Consider the following 17,212-nt stretch of genomic DNA (forward strand, 5'->3'; position numbering starts at 1 on the left):
TATTTGGGAAAGGAACGATGTGTCAACAATCAACGATTTTTGCCGTTTTTCGGATCGTTAGCGGTCGCTCGTAGGTGTCATCGCTAACGAGACTGGATGTGCGTCACAAATTCCGTGATTCCAGCGATTTCTCGTTAGCAATGTCGTTACGTGTAAAGCGGCCTTTAGATTACGTGTGTCTAAAATGATAGGATAACAGTCAGACCAGCACTAGGATTATCAGCGGGACATTTCGACCCAGGTTCTCATCTCCCTTATTTGTGAACTCTGTTAGTCAAGGGTGGGAAACCTTTCTCTACCAAGAGCCAAAAGTCCATTTAATTAGCTCAACCCTAATTTGATGACTTTAACGGTTTCTCTTTGGGGAGGCGTATGATGTTAAGTGGTTATTGATGATGTAGCTACTCGCAACTAATTTTCCAGTTTTGCATCCATCGGTCTGGAGTGCAGTCGACTCTTTGCAATACAATTTTTTTTAAAAGAATGGATTGTAGCATCAAGTTGTGAACGCATATACTAATTTCCATACGTCTCCTCAAAGTTTTAAATACATCACTTCTTACATTACATTTATAGAACTTAATCAGTAGAAGGTCTTCACTTGGATACACTGAACCTACTGTATACATCATATAGGAGACACAGATTGCTGTATGCATCACATAGGAGACAGTGTGACTCTGCTATATATACATAAAGTAGGAATAGGACGAGCGCAAAGCACATTCACGCCACCCACAAAACGCGTTCATGCTGGCACTGTTCAGCTTTGTACACAATCAAGAACTAAATGCACACTGGTAGCATTCAGTAGTGAATGCTACATGAACTCTACACAAAAATTAAAGACCAGGATGGCAGCCCACTTAAATGTGCCAGAGAGCTAGATGTTATAACAGCCCGCAGGCGAGGTTTCCCACCCCTGCTGTAAGTGAACACTGAATGATACACTGCCCAGGTAAATGTACGATAACAGCAATGTGGGACAATTACTAGATGAAAGATCAGTAACACCATTTCAGAATCAAAAAAATATTTAATAGTAAAATGGAAAAATTTGGACATTATTATACAACATGAATAAATGCAAACTAAGGCTATGTGCAGGCAAAGTTATTTAAGGTGTTTTTTTAAGTGGATCTGCTAAAAAGAAAGCCACATAAAACGTCAACTAAAACAGTTTAAAGGAAATCTGTCAGTAGGTATATATAATCTAAGGACAGCATGATGTAGAGGTTAAAAAGCTGAAGTGAGGGATGTGTCACTTATTAGGCTGTGTGCTGTTTCCACACAATGAAAGTTTTATCACCAGGAGATAATTACTGGTATGACTACAGTGCTTGTGAGCCATGGTCCGACCACACCCATTCCTGTGATAACCAGCTTACAGTCAATATAGAATATACAGAAAGCTGTGATGTGGGAGGGGCTAACTTTCTGAACTCTGCTACATCTAAACTCTCTGATTGTGTCACAATGGCTACACCCAGTGATAAATTGTTGGCATAAGGGTCTTTATTCCTACATTGTGCTGCTCTCAGTAGAGGTAACAAACAACTAGTGAAAGATTCTCCTTAACACTAGAAGTCCCAGAGAGGGGTCATTTAGCATTTCTACCTTTTGAACCCAGAGACTGGTCAAATGACCTGAAGAATTTTAGCTAACATCCTATAATCACCATCTTTTGTTCTGTAATTAAGGCCATTACTGTCGCACCACAGGAGGTTGTTTTTTATTGAGTTTAGCCATTTAGTTTCTAGTTAGGTCAGTTTGGACTAAGGGTCATTTGACCCTCTTTCGGGACTTCAGGGGGGAGCTCGAAATTTCTGGGACTTCTAGTGTTAAAAGACTATCTATGAACAGGAAACAAGATTGGCAAAAACATTTTAGGGGAAAAAGATGTCAAAACAATTTCAGGAACTACTCCTGGAAACACCTTCCCCCAAAGAAAAATACCCCCAAAAAATTAGTGTTACTGTTGCAGTTTAATCTTGAAAAACATGTTTTTGAAAGCCCCAAAAGAAGCCTCTGTTTGCACATAGCCTCAATTTTTTTCACTAGTGCAAGGTTCGAGTGGAGTGTGAATAGCAGCATAACAGGTTCACTATTTATTCACATATTGCAGCATCCATTCATTCTCTCAAGTATTCTAAAAATTTAGTGGATTCATTTGGTTTAGATTTCTTAATGCTTTGCAGCAGTCACATGATTTCTATCAAAGCTCTCCAATGTGCAGAGAAATAATTAATTCAAGGATTCCTGTTACATTGCCGTCTTCCTTATCACACCAGCAGAGAGGAAATGTCCCACAGCATGGCTGTAACCAGGGTCTCCAAAGATTATTGAGGAAAGAGAACTGCATCGGTACCGCACTGATTGTCGCCTGATGTTCTCCCACTGCTATCTTTATTCTGTTTAGTACGGTAATATATTGTGGCTCTATGTGAGGGTCAAGAGGGTTGGATTCTGAAGGATCGGCTGTTAGCTCGAATAATAATGGAGGATCATGATGAGTAACATGGTCTCCTTCACAACCACAGATTACTGTGTCATAACATCCCACTGCACCTTCCGGGGAAAAGACTGGAGTCACATAATGAGCTTTCCAAACAGTGCCACCTAGGAAAAAAAAATGCAATTACATTTATTCATTAAATTTATGTGGTACATTCAGGATGCAGTAGGCCTGAAACAGATCTGAAGGTCTACTGGGCCTTAAATTTCTTGCTTAGTTCACAGTAGTGGGAATTTTCAGTGTGGAAATCCACAATGTATTTAGCATGGACCAATGTAAACAATTGTTAGGACAAATTCCTCTGAATAGTGACATTATCCTGCCTTATAGATGCTACAAAACTTCTATTCAGTGTGTCACAAGAAGACATGCCCAGGTGACCACCTAAGGTGACCTGTTACGGAGAATGACCTCAAATCTGTTTCTGGCCACAGTAATATATGCGTTGACGATCTCACTGGAGGACAATTTGCCCATTCAAATGGTTTTTGTGAAACCAGACAAAACTTTCATGGGCATGGACAGAACATACAAAGTCCACAATGTAAACCACAAAAAAGCCACCCCATAATTACACACATGATATAGCAAACCTGAAACAAGGCACTTACTCTCTTTCTGATGCCAGCGGACTGCATGGAGATTAGTCCCACAGTAATGGAAAAGAAACTCATGTTCTGAATGAGGCGTCTTGTTTGTAAGTAGAGGCATCAGGTTTCTTCCATCAATTATTCTAATGTAATATAAAAATGCATAATAAACAGATAAAGATCGGTATAGGATTTTGCTTAAAGGAATTGTCCAAGATCGAATTATTGATGTCACATACAGCATGTGGGATAGGTTATCAATACGAGATAGATGGGACCTGAACACTGGGCACTCTCACTGACCAGATGAAAACTGAGTTACAGAACTAATTCAAATTGTCTCTCCAGTAAAGGAGACAAACTCTAGCACAGCGCCACCTATTGGAAGTAGCGATCCTAAAAGTCACAAGTGGATTTTCAACAATCCTTTGCAATATGACTCAGGATATATAAGCCAGATCAGAATCCCAATTTGCAGACACGGTGTTTCGGGGTGCTTGCCCCTCGTCAGTGCAAAGTATGGGGGTGTCTGATCTGGCTATGTGGGGACCACGGGGGAACACTATTCTCCTTAAGGAGACTTTACTGGCTTGCAAAGTCTCCTTAAGGAGAATAGTGTTCCCCCGTGGTCCTTACAGAACTAAGCAATGCTCATGGTGGAGGACAGCAGATCTCTACATTGCTCAGTGCCTACTGATGTTTACCTCCGACTCAAGTGAATAGGAGATAAAGTATAGCACTCAGCAGAGGCCACTAAGGATGAGCTCACATATCATCTTTATTTTCATTTTTGTATCTGTATTAATAATAGCAACGCTTAAATAAAGGGATCCATAAAGAAAAATGGGGACTGAAATGACCTCAAATGTCATCACTTGTTTTGCAGAAATCTATTTTCGTTTGCCGGACGAAAAGCTATGTATGCACAACTTTTAATGTCCAGCTCCCAAAAATAGAGGTCTGCAGAATTCTTTTTTGCATCAAAGTCAATAGAAAACGGATCTGTTAATAATGCTTCAATCATACATTCTGTTAATAGATCCATTAATTTTCACTGTGCATGCCCACAACATGACAGCTGTCCATTTCTACCTCTATTGTTTGTAGCGAACCCCATGTGACCTAAAAACAACACATTGGAATTAATAAATCCTCTAGATCAAGAATGTGAAGGGCTGTAGGTGTCAGACCCCCACTAACCTCATATTGATGATTGATAGATGATCAAGAGTCCAGGCATATGCAACCAATTTAAATAAGCTTGAATGTGATGTCACTTCATGGCTACAGATGTGTCCTTCCTTGCATTTCCATGACAAAGCCTGTTTGGCACGAAGAGGTCAGCTTGGAAAAAATGATGTGATTTTGCAATACTCTGTTGGGTGATGTTTATGCTCTATGTGTTTATATGTGGCCACTAAGTGATTGTGATGTAGGTTGCAGATTCCTGAGGGTTTTGTTAATATGACACAATGTCTTGAATTTGTATAATCAGAATTGGAGTCTTTAAAGAAATTTATAGAAGGGTAAGGATGAACACATCTGTATGTGACACAATCAATGGATTCAGAGCTGTGTACTAGCCAACCATGCTTTTACTCTTAGGACACTACGATGACGATGGACTTTTCATCACTTATCTCTAGATACACTGGGAAAATATAAAAAGAAAATGGTGGCACCCATGGACATTGCCTTTAGGACTCATCTGGTGTATGACACGGCCGAGTGCAGTCCGATGTTTTATTGGATAGCACTCGGACCAGTGTTATACTATGAGGCAGGGCAGATTTGCAATTTTTTTTCATACCGATTCGGCATAAGAAAACAATCACAGCATGCAGAGAGTGGCTCTTCTATTTAGATCACGTGCACCCATACAAGTCCATGGATGCATGAAAAACATTGGACTGTACTCTAATTAATTCTGAGTGCAGTCCAATATCCACTGACAGAGGCAAGGAATAGGATAGAGAAGTTAAGTTGTCCATCTTCTTTTCACCTGTTCTCCGATTCTCGCATGCTAGAGAATGGGAGCACCTTGAGTGACACTCGGCTCAAATTCGAAGCAGAGTTTGAGCCGAGTGTGATTTGCCTAATGCATCCGATTGTCTCATATAAGAGAATCATCACTTGTGTGAGAGATCCCTTAATGCTGTGTACCAGTACAGCAAGAGGTGGCATGTCTCTACAATATAGCATCAAAATCTAAGACACAGGTGTCCACCTTTGCCTTACCCGCTTCAGCAATAACATTTATTGCTATAGTATTGTCAGCGCTAACAATGCACAAGCTTATAGAACAAAACTAGATTTCCTAACACAAACCTGTCCTTAGGCAATTCTCCACCACCCAAGGAGACCACAGTTGGATAGATGTCCATTAGACTTGTAGGTTCGTCAATTTTCACATTAGAAGGAATCACACCAGGCCACCGGAATATCCCAGGTACCCGAATGCCTCCTTCCCATCCAGCCATACCTTTTCCACCTAGGAATTTTAAATTGTAATAATGCATTGCAAATGTCTTATTGGAATTTATTTTCTGTTGATTTTATGTTATGTTTATGATTTGCATTAAAATAAAGTTAAAATATAAGTACTGTATATCAAAATACACTATGAACTAATAGGAGGTACAAACAGTTAGCCATACCAACATCAACACAATATTAATATCAGCAACTAGCAAAGTACCATTGGTGCTTTATGTGGCCAATAATGTAGATAGGTCATTGATTGTGTCGCGGGCGGGGGCCGGCTTCCCCGTCGCGGGGGCTGATCGGGGAGATCGCGCCCGGATCCGGTGCCTTCTCCTCAGTGGCTCGAGCGGGGCCAGACCCGGAGCTCGAGCAGCGCTCCTCGCCCACGAGTGAAAAGGGGATTTGGGATTGGTTATTGGGATGGACAGAGTTCGTGACGCCACCCACGGGTTAGGGTGATGGTGGGCACCACCGCTGCTGGTGACGGGGTTCCCGGAAGCGATGGCGGGGAGCAGCTAGGTGTTGACCCCTCCGTGGGTAGGGGCTGTTGGTCCCGGGGCCCGGTGGCTGGTTGGATTCCCGTAGGATGGGGGCTCGCAGGGTGCAGGGTCACAGTGCAGCGCGGCGTGTTGCCGGATGGCACTGGTGTACTCACTCAGACACAGATGGACAGAGTCTCTGGTAAACCAAACGGCTGGATGGACGGGGCCCGCAGCCGGCTGCAGTGTTTCCCTGGATGGGTTGATGGTGGCTGTCGGTTCCCTGCACCTGTGTTTGTATGTTAACTCCAATGCCTGGGCACCGGTAGTCCGCTCCCCGACGTATATGTGCCGGAGGAGCCCCTTTGCCCACAGATGCTGGCTCTTTGGATCTCTGGCCCTTGGCGGTGGCACTTATCCAGAATGGTTGGGCTGTTGCCTTCAATCGGGACTTGGTTGGGAATGAACCCCTGAGGTCCAGACTGCAATCAGAGAATTTGACTAGAGGTTGGCTTTAAGCCTAGTCGGGGTCTGAGTACCCTGCTTGGTGCTTGGCTCCAATCGGCTCCCCGGTTCGGTACCGGCGGGCCACTGCCCGACCACGGTCCTACGGTTCTGCTGACCTTCGCCAACTCCTGCAGACGGCCACCACCGTCTGCCAACCTTGCTGGAAGTGCCCGGGCTCTGACCCAGACACACACAGTTCTTGCTCCTCACTCCTGCCCAGGACTGGACTCTTTGCCCACCACTCGACTAACCGACTAACTGACTGACTATGTTTGTCCTGCCTCCAGGCTGTGAACTCCTCGGTGGGCGGGGCCAACCACCTGGCTCCGCCCCACCTGGTGTGGACATCAACCCTGGAGGGTGGCAACAAGGATTTAATGTTTGACTGGTGTGACCTGTCCAGGGAAGGGGGTGTATGGTGTTGTGTAGTGACCTGTGACCCCTGGGGTCCAGGGCATCACAATTGCACATATCATTTTCCTCATTGAAGGGTGTACTGATGTTGGTATGGCTAACTGTTTGTACATCCTATTGGTTCATGGTGTATTTTGATATACAGTACTGTTTTTTTTGTGCCAGGTTATTCCTGAAAATTCAGATGTATTTATGCTTAGTATGATCTCAGATAGCAAGTATCTGGTGGTTTATCTGTCTCACCTCTGCTATATCATTTTACACATGTACTTGTTTGTTTCCAGTCTTGCTACACTGGGTGCTTTTGTATTAGCATACCTTACTAGGAATATATTTCCAAATGGTTGCCTATTTATGTGACTTTCCCTGTACTCCTTTTATCCCTAGATACTCTAGTTTAGTGCAGGGTCTTTGAGGGATAGTCGTTGCGGAACGGGGGCGCAATTACACTATAGTTAAGGTGCCAACCTCCGCGGAAAGGTACGTCTTTTGAAGGGCAACATGGCCCCTTCCCCAGCCTCAATGAATATTAACCTGCTTAAGTACCACCCTGCGCTCGGCTGCAGCCGAGCCGCTCGGATCTTGGCTCATTGGTGGGTGGCTCGAGCGCCTCCGGACCCGGGGTCACTTCGCTCTGAAAGGGTGCTGGCGCTACTTAGGGGGGTGGTAGGTAGGTGTACGGCTGGAGCCGTGTTTGAGTTCGTGATGCCACCCACGGGATGTGGTGAAGGTGTAGACACCACCGCTACAGTTACGGGGCGCCTGGGAAAGATGGTTATGGAGCAAGATATTAACCCCTCCGTGGGCAGGGGTGATGGCCCCGGGACCCGTTAAGTAGAGTAGCTGGGCGGCGCAGGGCGGTGCGCTGCCAGATGGCACTGTTGTACTCACTGTTATTGACACACACAAGTCTCTGGCAAACAAAGCTGATGGTGGTCGGTGCCCGCAGCTGGCTGCATCTACTCCCGCACCCGGTTCGGTGGTCTTTGCCTTTCTCCTGCACCATGTAGTGCATGTGTAAACTGCCTGCGCTACAGCAACGGGAGTCTGCTCCCCGGCTTTGTATATGTCGGAGGAGCCCGTTTTCCCGAAGACGCTGGCCCATGGGATCTCTCTGCCTGTGTAGTGGCTTTCTATCCCCCTTGGTGGGCTGTTGTCTTCAGTCGGGACTTGGGTGGGAAAAGACCTAAAGTCCAGACCGCAAGCAGTCAATTAACTCAGTCCAGTCGGTTCTGGACCTCATTTCAGGGTCTGAGTACCCCCCTGTGTGCTCCAGTTTCCAAGTCGGTTCCCCGGGTCGGTACTGGCAGGCCACTACTCTGTCCCGGTCCACCACGGTTCCACTGAGCCATCTTCCCAGCTCCTGCAGGCTAGGCCACCATTTGCCTCCCAGCCAAGGCACCAGGGCTCCGACCCCGGCACCTGTAAGTCTGTCACAGGCCTGTACTACAGGCCTGACCTCCTCCACTCCTCAACACTCAAACTCATCTGTACTGAACTGAACTGTCTGTCAAACTGCTCTGTATTTCCTGCCTCAGGCCCTCTGAACTCCTCGGTGGGCGTGGTCAACTGCCTGGCTCCGCCCCCCTGGTGTGTCCATTAAGCACTGATGGAGGTCACTAGGGTTTTTGGTTTGGCTGGTGTTACCTTGTGTGGGACTGGTGTTGTGCGGGGAGCTATCTGTGACTACCTGGCTAGTGCAGGGCATCACACTCCCCCTTGATTAACTACAGACCGTCCGCGGGCTGTCCGACCACCACCGTTTATTTTTCTGAACTGGAAAAGATAAAAACAGTGAACAAGCATACTAACATATTTACAATTATGAATGCTTTTGTTTCTTCCCTTGACGGGAGGCATCTTGCTTAAACGTTGCAAACAGATAAAAACACATTTTTATTGGAACGGGACGGGACCGGGTCCTTTCAGTTTCCCACCCAAACAAACCTGAACCTTGATGCTGCCTCTAAAAGCAGGTCAGCACCCCTTTTCCCCAATCCAGGAATTGGGTTCAGGTCCGGGTGTTGCCCAAACGGACAGGGTACAAAGTTCCATATCCGGCAGTCTCTCAGAGGCCCCACGTCCAGGGGATCCCTGACCCGGAGGGTAGTCACCGGTTGCAATGGTGTCGGGACCTCGGCCTCCTCTGCCGCAGGCCCTTCCTCCAACCAGCCTCCCCGGAACTGCAGGACCTGAAAGGGTGGTCCGGGATTATTTACAAGTCCAAAAGTTATTAGGTGGCCTGCAAGTTCTCAGCCATGTTCATATAAACGGGGTAAACAGCGGGAACATCAAACAAAGTCCCAATGGGGACGGGCAGTATGGTAGCTGGGAACCGCTACCTTCTAACACTCCTCTTCCTCGGGACTGTATGGCGGGGGAGGGGACTGGGTATTGCGGCTCACCCTCCTCTTCACATTAAGGGCAAACCAGCCCCTCTCCCCGCAATGCCGGGTGTAGCTCACCAGCTCTCCGGGCTCCAGGTCACGGTCCGGGTGACCTACGGGCAGGTGCGGGTACACGTCCCTGTGGGACACAAACACTTCCGCCTCCAGGCCGGGCTCATATATAAACCCCCATCCACGGTTGGGGTCAAATTGCCGGACTTGGCCTTCGTAGGTCGGGCCCCGTACCTGATAGGTGGCGCTGCGGAGATGCTGCGGAGATTCTCCTTCTCCCTGATGGTCCGGACCAGCACCTCCACCTTCTGCCTCTCACGTGCCGCGATCTCCCGGCCCAGCTGGCGCTGCTGCCACTCCCAATACAGAGCGTTTGCCTGCTCCTTTTGCGCGGGGGTCAGGCCCAGCCGGCGTTCCCCCGTGCCGGCTATGACCGGCACCTTCTGCACTGGGGAATCCCGCTATGTCGTGGCCTCCTTAGCTGCCTCGCAGCGGCAACCCCGCGACGCCTCAGCCGAGGCTTGGAACCTGGGAGCGGCCAGCTTTACCTGCTGGGCTGACGTCCGGTCTACGGCTACCTCCATCTTGGCCAGGCGGACTGCCGGGGCCTGGATCACTTTGGGCGTGGTCGCTTCCAGGACTGGCGGGTCCACACCGGGAGCGGGCATCCTCTGGAGATGGGTCTTCCAGGGAAGTGGTATTGGCGCCGGTCGGATGACTGGCCGTCCTCGGGCTGCTTCCACCGGCGGGTCCTCGCGGGCGACTTGTACAAGTTCCACTGCCAGTGTTGGGGGCAGCGGACCGAGCGGGGGAGCGGCGGCAGCTGGCACAGGCAGTGAGGGAGGCAACATAGAGGGCAGGGGCAGACCGGGTCCCTCAGCCGCGTCGGCCGGTCCCTCGGGGACACAGGGGCGTGGGTCACCCGCTCCTCCAAAATTGCCTCCAATTCACGTAACCGCACGGCCGAACCTATCTCCTCCATCTTGGCCACCCACCGCTCCATCAGGAAGCGCACCTGGGTCTGCAGACGGTGGCATATCAATGTCGTCCGGGCTTCCACCCATGCCGCTGTTCCGGGCGCGGGCTCCGGTGCTGCGAGCTTGCAGGACGGGTCAGCCATTACGCCTTCACGGGGTCCAGGAACCAGAAGTGTGGCAGGGTCCTGGAGTCCCTGCTCTTTATCAGCTCGGTGACACGTCACTGTATCTTCACCCGCCCCCCTTGGTCTTTTCGCGGCACTCCCTTTTTCTGCTGGGCAGTTTCGCTTTCCGACCGCACGCTTTGCTGCACGGCCGTGTTCCCAGGGGGCGGGGCTTTGGCTTTCGCGCCCTTTCTGTGGGGAAGACGACTCTGGTGGGAATCTTCGCGCCAAAAGATAGCGGCAAGATGGCGGATTCTGAAAACTTTGCAATGGATCACTGCTGACTTCACTTCAAGGCACACTTCACTAGGTAAGTGAATAGGTAAGTATCCTGTTCGTGACGCCTGTTCGTGATGCCAGAAGAGTCGATGTGTACCGCCCCGCGCTCGGCTGCAGCCAAGCTGCTCGGATCCGGGCTTGTTGGTGGGTGGCTCGAGTGCCTCCGGACCCGGGGTCACTTCGATCTGAAAGGGTGCTGGCGCTACTTAGGAGGGAGCTACTTAGGAGCCGCTCCCCGGCTTTGTATATGTCGGAGGAGCCTGTTTGCCCGCTGACGCTGGCCCGTGGGATCTCTCTGCCTGTGCGGTGGCTTTCCATCCCCCTCGGTGGGCTGTTGTCTTCAGTCGGGACTTGGGTAGGAAAGGACCTAAAGTCCAGACCGCAATCAGTCAATTAACTCAGTCCAGTCGGTTCTGGACCTCAATTCAGGGTCTGAGTACCCCCCTGTGTGCTCCGGTTTCTGAGTCCGTTCCCCGAGTCGGTACCGGCGGGCCACTACCCTGTCCCGGTCCACCACGGTTCCACCGAGCCGTCTTCCCGGCTCCTGCAAGCTAGGTCACAGTCTGCCTCCCAGCCAAGGCACCAGGGCTCCAACCTCGCCACCTGTCAGTCTGTCACAGGCCTGTACCACAGGCCTGACCTCCTCCACTTCTCAACACTCAAACTCATCTGTACTGAACTGAACTGTCTGTCAAATTGCTCTGTTTCCTGCCTCAGGGCCTCTGAACTCCTCGGTGGGCGTGGCCAACCGCCTGGCTCCACCCCCCTGGTGTGTCCATTAAGCACTGAGGGAGGTGACTAGGGTTTTTGGTTTGGCTGGTGTTACCTTGTGTGGGACTGGTGTTGTGCGGGGCGCTATCTGTGACTACCTGGCTAGTCCAGGGCATCACACTTATGTGTTTGTATGTCATGGGAATTTCTATTTTAATAATTATGATGGAATAAAAGTGTTTTTAGGGGTTTTGGTCTTCTTTGGTTTTGTTAGGGAAAACTGCACCAAGGCTCTTAGGACACACTACACCAGGCTCTCGAGGCCACTGCACCAGGCTCTTAGGGCACTCTGAAATATTCTGACAATGGTGGCGCAACCTGTGATACGGCCTTTATACAGGCCTGATCACATGGCGTGTTGGCCAATCACAACCCTGGTAATACGAGTACTTGCCATGACTGTGATTCAGAAGTGCTCATGTGTCACTCAGGGCTATGGGGTATTCTGTTCCGGGCCGTATATTTACGGGGGATGCTGTGTCACGGGTGTTTGCTGACTGTTGCCTGGTTCCGTGACCCTGGGTGCTTTTTAATGGGGAGTATTTACATGGGAAGTTGAAGTCATTGGTGTGACGCCACCTGCGGGTTGCGGTTAAGATGGTGGAACCGTCACTGCTGGGTTGGTTATCTCTAGGCCTTGTGGTAATGGCAGCTGTGGTGGTAGGCCCCCCGCAGGTAGGGCTGAGCCCAGGAGATCTATGATGGAGACTTCCCCGAATAAGGGAGGCCACACTGGGGGTTGCAGTTTAACAGTTCTTTACTCACGGTTGGGCCCTTAGACAGCTGGTTCAGGTCCCTGCATTTCGAGTGCCAGTTTGATGACTCAGTCGCTCTGTCCCCGGCACCATCAGTATGGTTGGGTCCCCATAGCTTGAAGCGGTTTGGGGGCCCCTGACTGTCTTTTGGCAGTCTCCTCATCTGTACGGCGGGCAGTGTGGACCCTGTAGGGCTGCTCTGTGTTCCCGATCCCTGATCCGCTCTTTACTGCTGATGCCCCCGGATTTGTGGGTCAGTGAGGTCCGTGAAGGTCCCCTCACTGTGAAGGTAGTTGCCAAACCATATGAAACTAATGCCTAACCTAGGGCCCTGTGCCCCGTCGATGCTCTGGTCCCAGTGGTACTCGGGTGTACCTACCCTGGCGACCACTCTCCTGTGCTCCCGGGTCACAGTTACACAACCCAGCTCTAGGCACGTCTCTACACTTCCACTCACTACAACTGACTGCTCTTAGTCCCCTCCCACCAGGTTGTCTAGTCCCCTGGACTGGCTATGCCCTCTAGGTGGCCATCCCTTTAGTGTCTAACTAGCCAATTATCCCTGGTGTGGAGTGGAGACTGGGATTTTGGTGTGTGCAGATGTCACTGGCACTGGTGTTTCAGGTCCCTGGGGGTAGGCCCTGCATCTTGGTGAGGATGCAGTTCCTAGTAGTGCCCTAAGTGGTTCAGGGGCGCTAAACTCACAGTCTTAAAACTTGTTGATTGACTGCACTGCAGACTTTCAACAAGCTTCATTCAGGTAGCGAACCTTAACTTTCACATTCGGGTTCGCTCATTCCTAATTATAATACAAACGTGCTCTCTCTGGCAAATTCAACCACCAACATGCATGATATGTCTCCATGAGCGTTTAGAATACAGATATTCCTTGCTTTATATCACAGTATAAACTCTTTTCTCACCTCTATAAATTCCATTCCATCCTCCAGTTTGGAACTTGCCATCTCTAACCTCCAAATGTCCTCCATGGTCAGAGGCAAAATAGACCATTGTGCCGTTTGTTAGTCCTGCATTATCAATGGCATTGACTACTGAACCTGAGGAAAAAAATATTCATTGATATGAGCTATTGAGTGATTAAATTGATTATAGGGCACAGAAATCAAGGAATCACAAACTACACATGGAGACCACAACCAAAAGCAGCAAATTAGTTATATCTGCAACTGAATATAAAACTATGTCCAACTGCTTACCTAGAAGAATAGAAGGCTTCGAGAACACAGAACGTAGGTCACATCCAGAAAAAAATGTCGTACTTATCACTGTGTGAGTTTTCTGTGTTTTTCAGAGATAGCACTAATACCATGAGAGTCTATGGCAGTGTTCCCCAACTCCAGTCCTCAAGAGCCACCAACAGAACATGTTGTCAGGATTTACTTAGAATTGCTCAGGTGATAATTCCATCATTTGCATGGGTGAGAATTCTATCACCTGTGTAATACTATGGAAATCCTAAAAACATGTGTTGTTTGCTTTTGAGGACTGAAGTTGGGGGAACATGGGTCTATGCAAAGATCACATGTCTGAATTATTCTTTTGATTGAGTGATCCATGGATTGGAATTGGAATGGACTGCAAAAAGCATCGATATTAGTACAAGTGTTAAATCATACTTTCCAATGCAAGAGTATAGATTTGTAAAATGAATTAGCACTCAGATGCTATCTGTGTGCTGCTCATTTTGCAGAGTGTTTGATAGTAGATGCTTCCATGATGTCAATTTTTCATCAGATAAAGCCGACAATTGAGGGCTGGTATTCTCAGGCTGAAGCCACGGCATGCGACCATGTTCTGTGTCTGCGTGCTGTGACTTTAGTATGTATATAAGAGAGCAGGAATCATTGTGGAACCTTGTGTGGATTATGTTGGAGCTGTGTGGTTTGGGGGTTAATAAATTGGAGAAAGAGGTTTTTTTGTATTTTATTTCAAATAAAGGATTTTTTCAGTGTTTGTGTTTATTTCTTTTCACTTACAGAATAGTAATGAGGAGGTCTCATTGACACCTCCGATTACTAATCAAGGGATTAGTGGCAGCTGTGAACTGTCATTAACACCTTAATAGCCTGATTGTTACTGCACCAGGGCAATCGAGATGAGCTGGCTAAAGTTCTGGGATTGTCGAATCTAATGGATGGAGGGGCTGATGCAGGCTGCTATTTTTAGGCTAGGTGGGCCACTAACCATGGGCCTCCCCAGCCTGAGAATACCATTCCCAGGCTGTTGGCTTTATCATGGCTTGGTATCAAAATTGGGGGCGGAGGGGAACCACACACTGTTTTTTAAAATCATTTATTTAAACAATTAAAAAAAGCCACATGGAATCCCTCTTATTTTGATACACAGCCAAGATAAGCACAAGGCTGAGGGCTGCAGCATGTAGCCATATGCTTCATCTGTGCTGGGTATCATAATTTGGGGGGATCCTCCGCTAATTTATTATTTATTTATTTTTAAATCACGTTAGGACTCACACAGCGTCTGTAACTGCAAGAAGTCATATACACTGTCACATAGGGTTGGGGCGCGGTCTGACTGCAACCAATCACAGACACCGGGACTGACAATGGGCAGGGGAAGCAGGGCATATGTATGAAGGATAATGACCGGCCCGGGAAGTAGTGTTACAGCCGCGCAGGAGACTGGTAAGTATAACGTGCCTGCTTTTCCATATTTACTTTCTTTTTCTTTTATTTTTTTAATTACCTCAGTTGCCAAATCTGGACAGTTACCCTGAGTTCCTTAAGAACTTCGGGCCCGGGGTCGGTGCCCAGGTATTTGTTAACCCCTGCGCAGATCTGAGCTTTTACTGTCTGGGTCCGTCCATCACTAACCTCTATCCATTATCTATCTCTATAGCTTTCCTTGGTGTCCAAAAATGCAGGTGACAGGTGAAAAACACTTGCATAAATGCATCCAAAACTTGGCAAAATGCGTGTTTTTCCTGCCAAGAGATGCAGAAATAGTGCAGAAATTTCTGCAATCAAATACTCAACGCGCGCACATAGCCTAAAACTAATATTAACCAATCATTTCACAATATTGAAAATAATTATCTGACTTGCTTGGTATAGGGTACAGCATTTCTTGATCCATTACTTACCAACCATATAGTCCATTTCTTCAACATTATCCCCATAAGGCCCATGTTTGCTTTTTCCAGCAAATGCTTTTGTGGTTATCAGTGGTGTGTGGACATGAAAAAATGAAACGATGAGCAGAAAAGGAGCATTCTTATTTCTAAAATAAACAAGAATTATAAAATTAAAACTATAACTCAAGAATATATATTTTTTAATTTTCTAATGTAATTATTTTTTAAACTTTTGCTTACATGCAATAAATAGAAATTAATATCTAACAATCTAGTGAAGTAGTAGCCGATGACAACAAAGTCCCAGAGTATGCAAATCAAAAAGGTCAGTGGAGCCTCTGTTAGGAGTCTCAACACAGAAAATATCCAGATATCCCTCCGGGAAGGACCTAGCCAAGGAGTGGCTCTTTTTAGGAGACCACCATAACCACCATATTAAGTGGCTCTTTTAGTCAATATCCAGTTCTTGATATTTCACTGTGTTGAGCGCCCTCGCTGGCTGCCGGTAGTGTTTTCTCTGGCTGGTCTCCGCGAGATCAGTGATTGTTTTGTCTTAAAAGTCCCAGAGTAAGTAGACACAGCATTCACTCATTTAACCAGTTGAGGAACTAGCCATCTTACCTCGATTCTGAAAAATCATATTTTTGGGTTTTATCGAGCATGTGCTGTTAATGGCTTTAAAAAAAACATTATTCAAGTCAATTCTCCGCTTTTTTTGCACAGGGCTAAATGTTTATATTGCCTTTTTGTGTGGATATTGGGGGAAACTGTAAAGAATAATAGGGAATGTGTCTGTTTCAAACTTTTTTTTTTACAACCACAAAGGTCCGCTAAAAACATTTTAAATTGTGTTCCACTTTCCATTGAAATTATTTTTGTATATTGGACATTTTTTCCTGATGAGAGCTGGGCTAGAAACTCGCTATAGAGACTGCCAGAGACTTGTTTTTAAGTTTTTATTTATGTTTTTTTTCTATTTTTATTTTTTGCTTTTAATTATTTTTTCTTCATTTATTTTACACAGTGTCCCACATAAGGTCCTAAAATAAACTTTGGAGGCATTTTAATATATTAACACATTCTTTTTATTCTTGACTTAGCCTTTTGGCTGCATAGCGCAGCTGACTGAGTCTCCTAGAACCCAGCTTCTGATGCCACAATACACTCAGTGATCACATGATCACTGGGTCCGGAGGAGGAAGTACTGTCAGTGTTTCCTAATCTGTACCCACAATCACTAGTTGCACAAGTTGTGTATGGAGCAATCGACAAAGTAAAGATGGTAATAAACCATTTTTAATCTTTTTTTTTGGGAGGACTTTGTGTCTGACAGCGGGCTTTCCACCCCCAAAGTTGCACAACCTTGTGCGTGCCACGTACACTGGATGGACATTGAAGAATGTCAGTGCAGGATAAAGTGTGGACTGCCTGGACATTTATAGTCTATGTGGCAATCCAAAAGTAATTAAAATGGAGGTCCAGCCACCCCCCAAATCTGACAGATACAGTTAGGTCCAGAAATATTTGGACAGTGACACAATTTTCGCGAGTTGGGCTCTGCATGCCACCACATTGGATTTGAAATGAAACCTCTACAACAGAATTCAAGTGCAGATTGTAACGTTTAATTTGAAGGTTTGAACAAAAATATCTGATAGAAATTGTAGGAATTGTACACATTTCTTTACAAACACTCCACATTTTAGGAGGTCAAAAGTAATTGGACAAATAAACCAAACCCAAACAAAATATTTTTATTTTCA

At 47.0% G+C, this 17,212-nt stretch overlaps 1 protein-coding gene across 1 annotated transcript in view; it reads right to left on the reverse strand.

The window, feature by feature from the left end:
• Positions 1–1,016: 1,016 nt before the first annotated feature.
• LOC142291163 (arylsulfatase H-like) overlaps positions 1,017–17,212 on the reverse strand; it is a 68,349-nt gene continuing 52,153 nt past the window's right edge. Inside the window, exons 8-12 of the mRNA XM_075335473.1 lie at positions 15,459–15,595; positions 13,258–13,392; positions 5,434–5,596; positions 3,127–3,248; positions 1,017–2,619 (exon numbers count right to left, since the gene is read on the reverse strand). Coding sequence (XP_075191588.1) covers positions 2,216–2,619; positions 3,127–3,248; positions 5,434–5,596; positions 13,258–13,392; positions 15,459–15,595 — 961 coding nt within the window. The 3' untranslated portion in view covers positions 1,017–2,215. The remainder of the gene's footprint in view (positions 2,620–3,126; positions 3,249–5,433; positions 5,597–13,257; positions 13,393–15,458; positions 15,596–17,212) is intronic.

The sequence above is a fragment of the Anomaloglossus baeobatrachus genome, chromosome 2, assembly GCF_048569485.1.
Source record: "Anomaloglossus baeobatrachus isolate aAnoBae1 chromosome 2, aAnoBae1.hap1, whole genome shotgun sequence".
Taxonomy (NCBI): Eukaryota; Metazoa; Chordata; class Amphibia; order Anura; family Aromobatidae; genus Anomaloglossus; species Anomaloglossus baeobatrachus.